The 14,087-nt window shown below is 44.4% G+C and overlaps 1 protein-coding gene across 1 annotated transcript; it reads right to left on the reverse strand.

The window, feature by feature from the left end:
• Window positions 1-8,084: 8,084 nt before the first annotated feature.
• On the reverse strand, window positions 8,085-9,702 carry TMSB4X (thymosin beta 4 X-linked). Its single transcript, XM_042037635.1, has 3 exons — window positions 9,596-9,702; window positions 8,927-9,040; window positions 8,085-8,545 (listed from the first exon to the last, which is right to left on the reverse strand). The coding sequence occupies exons 2-3, from the start codon at window positions 9,024-9,026 to the stop codon at window positions 8,511-8,513; spliced, it is 135 nt and encodes a 44-aa protein (XP_041893569.1). The 5' UTR covers window positions 9,027-9,040; window positions 9,596-9,702; the 3' UTR covers window positions 8,085-8,510.
• Window positions 9,703-14,087: the final 4,385 nt, after the last annotated feature.

Genomic DNA, 14,087 nt, shown 5'->3' on the forward strand with positions numbered 1-14,087 from the left:
GCCTCTTTCTCTCAGCATGTGGAAACACAATCCATTTGGAAATTTCATTTGTTTGTGTGTGTGTGTGTGTGTGCGCATTATAAACAAAAGGTTCTCACATTCAATCAGGCCAGTTTTGCATCGAGCTGAATCCTGACCAACAGCAAAGCTGTCTCCTCTCCCTGCTGACTCGAAAGAGAAGCAGCAATGACTCACTGGTCTTCACATGGAGATTTCACACGTTTGCCTTAGCATATATGCCAGTACCACTGCATCCAGCCGGTTTAGCTTACGGCACTGCTGACTAGAAGGATGTACAGCACCTCCACATCCCTGCTGTGCAAGATAAGCACACAGTACTGATATGAAATGTAATTGATTTCACTGGCACAGCCTGTCCTGCAGCTCACAGGCAACAATCTCAAATAATTTCAAGAGATCAGTAATCTGCTATTAAATTGCAACTATTAATATGTGATACTGCTTTTTCAAACACCCCAGTGAACTATTCGCAATGGCTTCCTTTCTTTCTTTGTAACTTCAGCCTCCTTCTTTCTTTCTCCTTCTATTTATATCCTTCAATATACTTATCTGAGCACTCCTGAAGGATGACACGTAGGAAAAAAAGCTATACCAATACATAATTACACTGGCATAGCTAACAAAAAAGACCTAGATGTTTCAAATGTCAGTAGATCTGAAGATGTGTGGGCAGCATTTACAACACTGCTATGTTGCCACTGGTAACTGACTGCATTTTTAACCTTCCCACTGCTGGCTAGCAGTGTGAAAGAGGATAAGTCGAGAAATTTAGCACTAGAAATAAACAAGCTCGTTACAACCCCCTAAAACTTATTGTTCTGAAGCCAAGACAAAGAAGGGGAAGGACTGTATAAAGGTTCCAGAGGAGCTCTTTCTTCCTGATGGGCAGCCTACACAGCACCTAACCCTTCCAGTTTGCTGGCATGCTGCTGTTTCCTCTGCTGGATCAGCCCTGAGGACCAGTTTTGGTCACTCCATATCGAGGGGAAAGGAAAGAGCGAAGCTTTTGCTGGGGCTATTTTAAAGGCACAACCATCTCAGGCAAAAGGTACTTGATGGAGTTCCACTGTCAAAAAGTTGGCAGAAGTCTCCTGCTGAGCGTGAGCAATTTGGAGACACAAAGCAATCTGACAGACTATTAGACCATGTAGTGGAGTCAGACATACGATCTGAAACAGGGAGTAGTTGCTGACAGGGGTGCTACACCCACAGTTTGGGTTTGATCAGTGAGGACCAACGAGAAGACCAAACTTCTTGGGCATGTAACAGTGGTATTATTAGGGTGCTTATGTAGATGGAGGAGAACAAATTTAGGGCAGGATTCCCTGAAAAAATAGAATATGTGAAAGGAGACAGTAAGAAGAGAAATCCTTGAGGTATGATTGCACTTCATACGTCGTGCAAAGAGGGGGGATACTCCCATTCCCTCTGAGAAGTGCTCATTGCAACAGAGTCCTGGTTATGAGGCCCCACACAAGCCAATATCATAAACTGGGGAGAGCTGCAAGGGACTAAAATTATGTTATTACCCTTAATTAGACACTCGAATGAAAAATAGCCTCATATCCAGAAAACTCACTGAAATGAAGGCAACCACACCTGCTCAGCACCTTGGCATTTCACAGGGACTTTGCTTCAGCAAGGAGGGAAATTTCACTGAAAGGTGTGAGCATTCAACTGCTCCATTACCATTAACCCAAAATGTGCATTTAGAAGTCTTCTAGGCTACCAAACTGGAAACTGTGTGAAACCATTCCTGGTTTCAAAACACTATTTTCTATTTTTTTATGATCTTGGAGAGAGTAAACTGTAGATGTCACAGCATTGCCTTTGCTGAAAACAAACTCTGTGCCCATCAGCTCACAAATTCCAGCTGAGAATCATATAGAAGAGACAGTGCTCTCCTCGTGCTGCAATGCATGTGATTAAACAGCTCTTCCATTTAAAGACCTTTAGAGAATGCCAATCTGTTCCTAGTTTTAACCTTTAAAATGCAGCAAGGACTTCAAGAGCAACTTTGGCATTTCTCAGTGTAACCCATACCTCCCACGCACAGCAGGGATGACTTTACAAGCAAAGCACCAGGGAGGCAGACATGTATGGATATGTATATCCTATGGACCCCTGTAAAAGGGTGCATGTCTCCCAGAATTTCACCTGTGTATTCCTCTTGGCATCATTCTAACTCCTTGTGCTGAGAAGTGTCATCTACCACCTCATTAATTTTCAGAGCCTCCCCTTCCCCCTCCACTTAATGCTGGCAAGTCAGCTACCATGAGTAAAGCAGGCAGCAGAATTTTTTGTGTCTGAGTGGTAATTAAAGTTGCTAAAAAAATAATAAAAAAATTAAAGAAACGTGAAGTTCTTCCCAGGAGCAATGTTCCTTGCATGATCCAAGCATCAGCTGCTTTTGTAGTTGCGAGCTATGGAGATGAGATTGTCTGGGATCCATCTGTCCTGCTGTAACATGCGCATATACATGGGGTATAGCTCAGCTGCTAGGAGATTTCTTGTTCCTAATTCATTCTGAAGCAATACAGTGGGAGCAAAATCATTGATGCCTTCACCAGCCCACTTAATTTCTTGTAATGTTTTGTTTGCTACTGCTAGGGAATAGGAATATTTGTATAAAGCTCATCTTTTATTGCTTTCTCATGAAAGTAATTTTATTATGCTCGCTATGATAACTTTTTATGGGACCTTCTAGCCTTTGGTGTAATATAAGGACAATATTTTTTGAAGAGGTAGGCATCAGGCTCCCCACCAGCAAAAGCCTTCATACAGGTTGTAGTATCCTTAATCTAGTAATTAATTTCTTTAGGTAATGGATTTACATATGAGCTGTTTGCCCCATTCTTTGGATGCAAAGCAGCCCTAAAGCCATCACTGAGCCTGGACCATAAGGTTACGGCTGGTCTGCATTCCAGCATAGTACTAGTAGGGCTCAAGCATTTTGTGTTTCTGCTCTGAAAGGCTCTGCTGCCCTGGGGATTGCCCTGGGGCCCACCCTGTGATACTGCCAGCAGTGCACACCACAGGATGACACAGTGGGTGACCTGCCGACAAGTCCCCCTTCACAAGAACCCAAAATGGTGTAAATAAACTTGCTGTGAGCCTGGAGGGTGCTCAGCATGCTGAAGATGGTTTCCACTTTGGCAGTGTGGATGCTCGGGGCCATGTCCACTTTTCTCTCTGAGGATGTTACTCTGCAATTGCCTCTTTTTCCCCACCACTGGTTCTCACATTAAACAGTAAAAAAAGGTGCAATGCAAAGAATGGACTTTTTTATTCACACTGCACAGGGGATCAGTGGCATTTCTCAGAGGTAGTGCCCAGTTTAGGCAGAAGGTTGAAGAATATCCTTCTGTTGTACAGGCCACATGATATAGAGCAGGTGAGTGCATGAAAACGAATCCAGTGAATGATTTTTCTGATCATTATGTAACTCCAAAATTCTCTACATTATCTTACATCAAAATCTAGCTGAGCAGAGGGCTTTAAAGACAAATTCCAAAACTTCAAGCCATGGTTGAAGAATTATTTATCCATTTCAAAATATTTAAAAATGTTATACCTGACTAATACAAATCCTATCATATATAGTTATATGTCAGATGGAAAGGAAGCACCATTATAAAAAATAAAACATAAAGTAATGGCTCTGGAAATTGTAAAATACATTAGGTAAGATTTGAACCATCTGAGAGCCTGAATTCCATACTTTTGGTCTATAGAGTAGATTCCAGTGAGTTCATTTGACTTATTTTAGAGACCTGAATGTTACTGCTGTAATTTCACACCCTAGAAGATGCTGGGAATAATGAAATTGTTCATGGCAGATATTGTAGAACCCGCAAATTCATTTCTCTTCTTGGTTTGGTGTTTGTTGGGGAGAGTTGTTTTGATTATTGGGGATTTTCTTTCCATTTCCAAACATATCTCTAAGTATTGTAAGTGTACTCAATATTCTACCATAATGCAAACAAAGAGCACTGCAAATGTCTGTTCATGGAAGTTGCAACGTCTACAAAATCACATGAGATTTTTTCCAGGCCCAAATTTCAAGCCCATGACCACATGCCAAAGATAAAATGATAACAGTTACAATAGCGGGGAAAATTTTCTTCATCACTGAGAAGCCTTTGGTCAATATAATGATGAATTTTTTTTCAAGACAATGCTTTGATTGGACATGTGGTGAATATTTGGGGACTATTCAAAAGCTGGAAATATATTTAAATTGGAGTAAATCCACTCACTCAATTCCAAAATATTGCTGAAAGGAAAATCTGTGTTAGACAAAAAATAAATCTAGAGCTATCAAAAAACCTGAGGTCACAGAAATTGTAAATTAAATATATATATATATATATTTACTCATCTCACTATGCCATTCTTTGCATATTATGGCCTGAAACTAAGGCTATAGGCCTATATTTGACGCTATTTTGCCATTTGCATCCCCTTACTGTGAGGGAGCAGTGGTTGCAGAACCTCCCAGTTGCCAATTCTCATTACATTGCATGGATCTTGTGCCTGACAGTTCTCATAAAGCCCAAGCTCCGTGAGACTGAAAAATCTCCTGAGAACTCCAGTTTTTGATTACAAGGAAAAAAAGCAATGTTGTAATTCTCATGACTGTAGAAACAAGAGAAAAAATCATCTTTGCTCTGCTCCCAATATGCTAAAAGCTCATTAACCAGAGGCAAATCAAGCATCTCTGAGAGCCCACTATGTTCCATTTTGTTTTTCCTTGCCTTCTAAGCAGGAAGAAGAGGAAGTCAGAGAGGGTTTTCACATTTTTAAAAACCAGTAAAAGCAGTAAAAATGACCCATGGAATTCAGGTCATTAACTTCAGCTGAAAACAGAGAGAAAAATAGACTTCTGTCATTAAGCCACAGAATTTTGAAACAGGTGTATGGTAAAGCGCAGAGCGTTTTTTTTAAAAACCACCATATGACAGGGACACTAGCAAATGAATCTGCCAGACAGCATACAAATAATGGATAAATGTTGTCTGCAATTCCTTTTCTCTGAACTAACAAAATAGCCCATTTTATTAGAATTTGGTTGCCTTGCCTGTTTGAGTTGAAACTGCACAAAGCTGGCGCATCTGGGCACCTCACAGAGGGACAAGCCTGACATAGGTTGCTTTGCATAGTCATCCTACTGTATATCAACAAATAAGCAAGAGCTACATTTTTTATTTCTTCACACCCCTTTTAGTATCAGCCCAGTGGAACTATTGCACCAAACACTGTATCATGTGCTCACTGGGCTTTATATGATGCTTGGAGTAGCGCGCGGTTCCTTATTAATAAAATTCTGCTGTGCAGCAGCAGTATGTGGCAGCCATACATGATCAAAATACACAATAGGAACTGCTCATTTCTACACTGTTTCTAGGGAAGTAAAGGGTTACTAAGGGAAGTGGTATTTTATCACACATTCAACATTGCACAAAAATAGCCTAGAAGACCAAAATGCTTACATTGAAGTCTCCACATTTCTGAAATTAATACCACAATGATCTATTTTGGATATGGTTAGCATATGCTTTCTGTCCAATATATGTATAGTTAATGATATCTGGGGGCATGCATGAAAAGGAGAGAAAATCTTCTGAGAAAAACTAAGAAAGGAAGAATTTGCTTCAGTACTGGAGGGCAGAGCTTCTCATCACATCACCTCGGCAGACCTGCCTCTCGGCTGGGGGCGGGGAGGCAGCAACACCAGACACCGTAAGTCTCATAGGGCTGGCAGACTGTGCCTTCAGAGTGTGAGATCAAAACCCATATGTTTCTCTTTCTAATGACCCTTTTTCATAACCAGGTTTTGGGCTGTATTTTTTTCTAGTTAATTTGTGGCTGATGAAAGTTTCTAGACTGCCAGCTGAAGAGGCTAATTTTATTAGCAACACCCAAAAAACCAGTGCAGATACAGTCCGGAGTATTACAGTCAATTCATCCAAGCCTTCATGTTTCACACCATCAATTGCATCTCAGTGAAATAGGTGTCAGATGTGACCACCTCAATACTGCCTATGCAAAGCACGGCAAAGGCCTGCCACAATTTTCTTTGAATGTAGGCAAAGAGCTGAACAAGGAGCAAAGCAGGCGATGATAGACTCCAGTCAATGATTCCTGAATTTGACCTGGAAGGTTACTTCACAGTTGATTTTGTAATTTTGTTCAGTCCTCGATGGCAGAAACAGAGCTGTAAGAGTGGTAGTAGGTCATTGCCTCATCTACTGAAAACAGAGCTGAGCCTCACCACCTCGTGTTGCACTTGGTGGTACCCTTTGACCAGCACTTTGGACTTGCAGTTCTGAAGTCATAGGCCTTATAACTCATTACATTTTTGCTGAACTATGCTGTATTACAGCAGGCACTTTCACTGACTTACGCAGAGCTGTGTATACCTCATGCTTTGCCTCCCTCAGAAATACCTTGCTGGTTTTTTCCCCATAGATTAATCCACACTAAGCTTGCCTCCACTCATCTGCGCACGTGCAGCTCACACTGTGTGCTTCTGCACTGAGCTGTGTCACATCCCATGTTACCTGATTAAGATCAGTAGCTGGGAGTTGATTAATTGACTTTTCAGAAACTCAGCTGTAAGTTTCCCATCTTTCCCATTATATATGGGGAATAAAATCAGAGCTTAAACAAGCACAAGAAATGGCTCATTTCCTTCCTGAGCTCATCACCTTAAATTACTGTGAAGGCCCTTATATGACACCAGGATTTCCCAAATCTTCCCATGGACTGCATCAAAAAATCTTAAGCTTGAACAGACATTTGTATCAAACACTCAATTCTGCAAGTTTTCCATTGCTGGGGGGCTGGGCACTGCGCCCACAAGCATGGCCCTCTGGCTCCCACCTTCTCCAGAAGCACAGACATCCACCAAATCTCCAAGGAGCCCCACTGCCCTCAAGGCTGTAAAACCAAGGACAGCTTCTTATTGCAGTCAGATGCTTCTAGGGAACAGTGATAGGGTGAAACCCCAAATCTACATGACCCCCACTGCATCAGCAGGCTCAGCAAAACTCAAGCTGCCCCATAGGGACTAATTTTGCTTTATAGGAACTGGCTGAAATTAATGCAGCCTCAAATCCATAAGATAAAACTAAGGCACTGCAGAAGCACGCTCACCACCCTCCTACAGGTTATCTGACAGCATTTTTTTTCCCAGAATGTTCATTACTCACTCCACTCTGATGAAATTCATGACTACTAAAGTCAACTCCTACTGATCTCCCTGGATCACAGGTTTTACCCGCAGTCATTTGAAGAAAAATAACCAAAAACTGTCCCAGGCCTAAAGAACTGCCATAAACCAGCAATGTGGAGTGTGGCTATTTGCATGTCAGACTTATTAATCTCTGTAAGTTACCACAACGTTTTTGTCCTCAGATGGTTAATTTTGAATTTTTAAGGAGACTGTAGCTTTTTAAATTTTGAAACTAGTTCTTGGAATCAAGGAACTGTAAAAAGATGTTGTTCATAACATGAGCAACATTGTAGCAAAATTATTTTTATTTCCATGGGACACCAACCACTAAATGCTTTGCAAAACTAAAAAGCTTATGTTCAATCTTGGACTTAAAATTCAAGTTACAGCTTCCTTTAAATACCGTATGAGAATAACAAGCCTTAATTATTAAACAAACTAATTATGGGTTAATACAACCGAGTCCGAATCTCTGCAGTAGTACAGAATGGTTCTTAATAAAAGAGCTATGTTATGGGTGGGGCAAAGCAATAAATGCAGCCGGACTTTCTTGCCTTTATCAATCTCTACATTAAAGAAATATTTAAAGAGATATACTCACATGGTGACAAATTATAAGATATGCAATTTTTTACTGAAATCTAAAAACTAGCTTCAAGGATCACAAGTTAATCTATTGGTGAGCACACATATTGAAAAAAAATTAGAATGGTGACTGATGTTTGAGGCATCTCCGAAGGTTTTATAGTATCCTGTGTCTCAGTACCGGCTTTTATGCTTCTTATCCATTGATACAGTTCTCCAAATAGAGGACATAAATACCATCCAGGTTTTAAAACATTTTATTTGCATATTAAAAAAATTGTGCATTCCAATAATTAAAATCATTTGAACAAAAAAAAAAAAATGGCACTCGATTAACTGCATTTTACAGCTCGCAGGACCTTGGTACAGCTTTGCATTTATTCGTGTGTTACTCTAGTTTACTGTAGTCCCACCCAAGTTCTTCTTTCATCAACATGCAAGCTCTTTCATGCCACCAGGACCAAAGCCAGACAGGCAGAGGGAAAGGCAGCGCCTTCATTCAGTGTCAGTAGTTCTCTCTATTCTTTTGATGTGAAAGGGGCAGTACAGTCATTTTAAACTTTATCCAACCTCTTTGCATCTTACAAAGTTAAACAGCTAAAAGAAGTAAAATAAGAAGGCAATGCTTGTGGAATGTACAGTGCATAATTTGGAAGGGCAGATTTCATTACGATTCACCCGCTTGCTTCTCCTGTTCAATTGCTAAAAAAGCGGAAAAAAACAAAAGGAGAGAAAACAAAATGAAGATCGAGAACCTGAAATGCATTCACATGACAATTGCTACAAATTGCTAAAATAAAAGTATATTTTTAGCCACAGATCAAAACACTGTGTAAATAATTGTAAATTAAGCGCTGCTGGGCAGCGGGTTCAGGTTTTCGCTGTCTGGCACAGACATAGCCGTGTATCCTCCCTCCACCCCGCACCCGCCGCACCCCCGGCTCCCGCCTGCCGCCCCTCTTTGTCTCCTCCCGCCTCCCTCCCTCCCTTCATCCTTTCCTCCCTCCCAGCCCGTCTCCCTCCTTCCCCGCCTGCCTGCTTCCCTCCCTCCCTTGCTCTTCCCTGCCGCCTGCCCGCACTCACTTTCTTTTGAAGGCAGCGGGTTTTTCTCTTGCGTCTCTGTCTTCTTCAATTTGGACTTGTCAAATTTCTCGATCTCAGCCATGTCTGGTTTGTCGGACATGTTGGCAGGTGACTCTGCGCACGGAGGGGGAGAGCCCGTTACCCCCGGCGAGGGCTCCCGGCCCCCCCCGCCGCCCCTGCGGGGCCGCGCCCGCCGCACCCAACGCGGGGACCCGCTCAAGCTCGTTCCAAGTAAAACGCTTCACCCCCGACATATTTAAAAAGAATTGTGATTTTTAGAAGTGTCTGTTTAATCCAGCATCCCAGGCTTTGCGGTTCGCCGCCAGCCTCCACCGGGGGCAGCTCCCACTAGGAGTACAATAGAGGGGACGCGCCCGGCGCTGACCGCGTTTTTAACTCGTTACGGGAAAAATAATTTAAAAATATAGCCCTGGGACGGCAACAAAGCCGCCTTGCGCCTGGCACGCCGCCGCCCTGCAGCAGCGCGCCCTCAGACAATACCCCCACGCGGACAATAGCCCCCTCTCTACCTCCTTGCTTCCCCCCCCCCCCCCGGACAAAAGCCCCCGCGCCCTGCCCTGCCCGCGGGCTCCCCCGGCAGGGGTGCCGGGTTCATGCTGCCCGTGCTGAGGGGCCCGGGGGGTGTCTGGGGGGCGCGGCGGGACCCACCGGTGTCGCCGCGCGGTGATGCTCGGTCCGGCCGCTCGCTGCTGCCGCCGCTCCGCACGCCAGTATAAAGGGCGCTCGCTGGCGGGGCGGTTTTATCCCCGCGCCTATGCAAATGACGGTGATGTCACCATTTTTTTACCGCTCTCCGCGTTTTTTTCTCTCTCTTCTCCTTTCCCCCCTGGCTTCCTTCCCCTCCCTTCATCGTCCAGCCCTCCTCCTCCTCCCCGCGCACACGCGTACACGCACACAAAGCTACACACACACACGCAGGCACACGCACAGCTTTCAGCTCGGCTCGTAGCCGAGCATCGCCGCGGTGTCCTCGGTCCCTGCCCCGGCACCGGCCGTCGGGAGGCAGCCCCAGGACGGGCCGGGGGGGCGTTCACTGCCCCTGGCTCCCGGGCCTCCGCCCCGGGGCTGCTGCGTGCCCGGGCCGGGCCGGGGACCGAGAGCGAGGCAGAGGCAGGGACCAGGGCCAGGGCAGGAGCAGGCGCCGGCCGCCTCCCGCGGTGGCGGAGGGTTGTGCTTGGCTGGAGCCGGGCGGTGGTTGTGGTCTACATCCCTGTTTGATGCTTTCCTGGTCGAGCAATATCATCTCGCTGATAACGTTACTCAAATGTCGGCATTTAGAAGGAAAAGCCAAAACCCTCGTCCCTTCAGAGCTTCGGGAGCCGCCGCCGGCGCGTCCCCCAGCCCCCTCCCCAATCACCCGCTGCCTTTGCATCCCGATGCAGGGAGAGGAAAATCCCATTGCTGCTGCTCCTGCAACCCTGCTGCAGTGGAAGAAGGGAACCACCCCACAACGCCCCCAGGCCAGGCTTTGGTGCCCGGCCAGCAGACAATGGCTCTGGCCAGATGCCGCCGGGCCCTGCCTCCCAGCCCCGCTCCCGAGCAGCGGGGCGGCCCCGGCCTGGCACCGCCCGCCCGGCCCTGTCTGCCTGTGCCCGGAGGGGAGGAGGGCTGGGACCAGGGCTGGGGCCGAGGACGGGGCTGTGGGGGCCTTCGTCTGGCTCAGGGGTGCTGCCTGCCCGCGCTGCGCTGCTCCAGATGTGCTCAGCGGCTCCCCCGGCCCGGGGGATTCAAACAGGCAGCCCCGAGCTGCAGTCGGTCCCAACCGCAGCATCATCTGGCTTGGTGGGCAGCTGCTGCAGGGGAGGGGGCACAAGCAAGGAGTGTATGGGACGCGTGATTCCTGTTTCTGCAAATACGGCATTGGGAAATATACTGAATTATTCACGTGAAAGAGCCGAGAGACGCCGGGGGGAGTATGTGTGCGTGTGCGTGTGGCTGACTGACAGGGAGACGGGGAAATCTCTGCGCCTTTGTTTGGCAGCAGCCCTGCACGGGAGCAAAGGCACGCTCGCTTTCGAGGTGTGAGGGGGTGCAGGAGCAGGCGTGTGGGAATTCACTTAATTTCTGCTCCTTCTGGGGTACCTGAATGGAAACCATGGAGCATATTGCTCCCTGCTCCTTGCCCTCCAGCAGGGTATTCAATGCAAGGGGGATTTCTGGTGAATTAAAAGCACTGAGTCACAAACAGTATTAATACATGCAAGGAGAACTGTAAATACGTTTCAGTAAATTCCCTGGGGATGCTGCTTTCTCTGTTTCATGGCTGTCCTCTCCCCCTTGGCTGGCTATTTTTCATAGCATTTCCAGAGCTGTATTTTCAAGGAGGTAAAATCTTGTCCCCATGGCAATCCCAACAATACTTTCTATGGTGAACCAGGATTTCCAGTCAGCTCACAGTCTTCTAAAGCTGAGCTCCTTTGCATTTGGAGATGTGGTGTATAAAGTCTAGTTTCTTCCCGCTGTTCATGAGCACCGCCAAAACTGAGATGAACATGGTGTGAGCCAGGAACTGTGCAAGACTGAAGACCAAAAGAATCTCTCAGGAAATAAATTACCAGGAATATATAATTTGGCGATATTTACAGATTTTCATAATAATGAAATTAAAAATGTTCCCAAGGGATCTTCTGTGTTGGATACCAGCTAATTCTGCTAGCTTTTAAGGGATCTTCTGTGTTGGATACCAGCTAATTCTGCTAGCTTTTGAGCAAGTTCTGTAAAACGAGTTTATGGCCTTTTACTGCTTGATGCTTTAGGGCATTGAACCTCATGACTAGGAATTGTGAAATTTCCCTGATGATCAGTTCATAAGCGTCCCCAATGATGTTACAGCCCCAGGCTTTTCAGTTTTGCCAACGATTTTTCTGATTTTTAAGTGAGAGTAAATGTAATATAGATATTCTTTAGAATAATTTCTAATTTCTGTAGAAGTAAATCCTCTCTATAACAGTTTGCATTAGTGGCATAGCTACAGAAATTGCACATCTTCTTGTCCTTTTATGTTTGCTTCTGTTTATTATTATTTGGAGAATGCAAGGAAGATACATGTTCTTGCAAAACTGTCCCATATCAAGTAACTTCTGAGGATAACAAAGCACACTTAGATGGGACAGAGCTGACATCCTCAATAAATGTCCTAGGCCATGAGTTGTAAAGGATAGCTTGCTTAAGAATTCTTAGTTTGGCTATTAATGAGCTGATAATTTTATATTTTTTATTGCTTTATTGCGTTTTGTGTCAGCAGTTTCTTCCTGTGATTATTTTAAAAAAAATTCAACAAATCAGTTGAAAAAGTCAACAAATATTTGGTGTTGTAGTACCCTGCTAGACATACACTCTCTCAGTCATTTGCATGTTAAAGGAAGCACTTTTCAGCACATTGCTGATTCCGTTTGCAAGAAGGAAATTGGACCCTTGCTAACGTAGTTTTCAGCTAACACCTTTGAGGGTTGAACTAGAGCAAGGAAGCAAGTTCTTTCTTGCCTTCTATGAAATTCATGTTGCAGGAACGGTAGTAAGTGGTAAACCATAGTTCTTGCATCTCATTTGTATGATCAAGTTTGAAGCCTTATGAAAAACATGAACACTTCTTTTCCAGGTAAGTATGTACTGATCCTGTTTGCTTAAATGTGATAAGAGACTTGCTCAAGGCCATGCAGCAGGGGCTTAATCAGATATTAGCAGCTGTCAGTGGAAGTGTCTGTATCTCAAATGACTTCAGTGGACTTTTCCTTGAACTCTATTCAAAGAATGTTTTGAAACATGATCAGGAGCACAAATCTTCTAACCTAATGCTAATTCTGCCATAGAGTTTATTAATTTATTAAAAAAGAAAAAAAAAGTAAAGGACCATGCAACATCTATGTGATAAAGCACCCAAGATTAATTCCCATCTCAACATATTATTCATAATGGGATTCCAGGCACATAAAATGACTAGTAAGTTAAAAATAAACTCTCCATGCAAATTTCTCCATCATATGGGAAATAAATTAAAGAAAGAGAAGCCAAGTGATTGTTTTCTAGGTCTCAGTTTCACATGCGAAATCTTCTTTTCACATGCTTAACTCTCTGAGAGAGGATGCTTTCTCTCACTCCATATACTGCTAGAGGAAACAGGAGCTGGCAGTAAGCCCGAGAGTGTAAGTGAAGAGACAATCCCTTTGGGCAGTCGCTTGCTGTACTGCCTCCCTGCCAGCAGCAGCAGGGTGTTGACAGTGACATCAGGGCTTGGGTGTTCAGTTGTTCAAACACCAGAGCACAATATTTGTGGTGTGCCACATTCCACTAAGTGCTACCGACAATTAAAATTAAAAAAGGGTAATTGATTCATGGAGCAATGTTTTTAAAAGGAGAACCTTCCCATCTCCCCCTCCACTTAATTTCAGAAGTGGGATTGTGAAATTCTTGTCCTAGCTGAACAGATTCTGGTGCTAATTGGCTTTACAAGAAGTGGCATTTCCTTTTTTACTGTGCTTGACAAAAGGGAACTTTGCAACAGGTCATGACTTTCAGAAAGTAGTGCGAGAAGAGAAGTCAGGCTGGGAAGCTCAGATTGCTGCACAGGAAGCTAAATACCCTCCGCTAGCAGATGCTCCTCTCCCACACAAATCTGCCTGACTCTGTTTTCCCCGCCTTGCCTATACCTGTAAACAATAACTGGAGAGTACTGAGCCTTTATTTAATGTGCACAGAAAGTTGCAGCTACACAACAGTTTGGAAACCAGGCTATTCAAAACTGCAAGTGGAAGGCTGCCTGCATACCATCAATAACAAAGCAAACAAGATGAGGAGGCCTTCAGCTGTCATTTCTGGCTTTTCAGAATTTATTGTCATCATGCTCTGAAATTTCTAATAAATGGAGAAAGAAGCAAGAGATATATGTCTCAAACTTTCAGAAAGATATCTGTGAGTTTGTAGGGAACCACCAAACTTCCAGTTATTTGTCTTGTGTTTTTCTCACAGGGCACGTGGGGACATGGTTTAGCAGTGGATTTGGCAGTGATGGGTTAATGACTGGATTTCATGATCTTACAGGTCTTTTCCTACCTCAATTATTCTATGAATCTGTATGCAGACACTGTGTTTGAAAGCTATCTCTAGAAACAGTGATTGAGTTGCAAAGTTACCTGAGAGAATT

The sequence above is a fragment of the Corvus kubaryi genome, unplaced genomic scaffold (assembly GCF_017639235.1).
Source record: "Corvus kubaryi isolate FWS band 111438036 unplaced genomic scaffold, C.kubaryi_AGA036_p1.0 133, whole genome shotgun sequence".
NCBI lineage: Eukaryota > Metazoa > Chordata > Aves > Passeriformes > Corvidae > Corvus > Corvus kubaryi.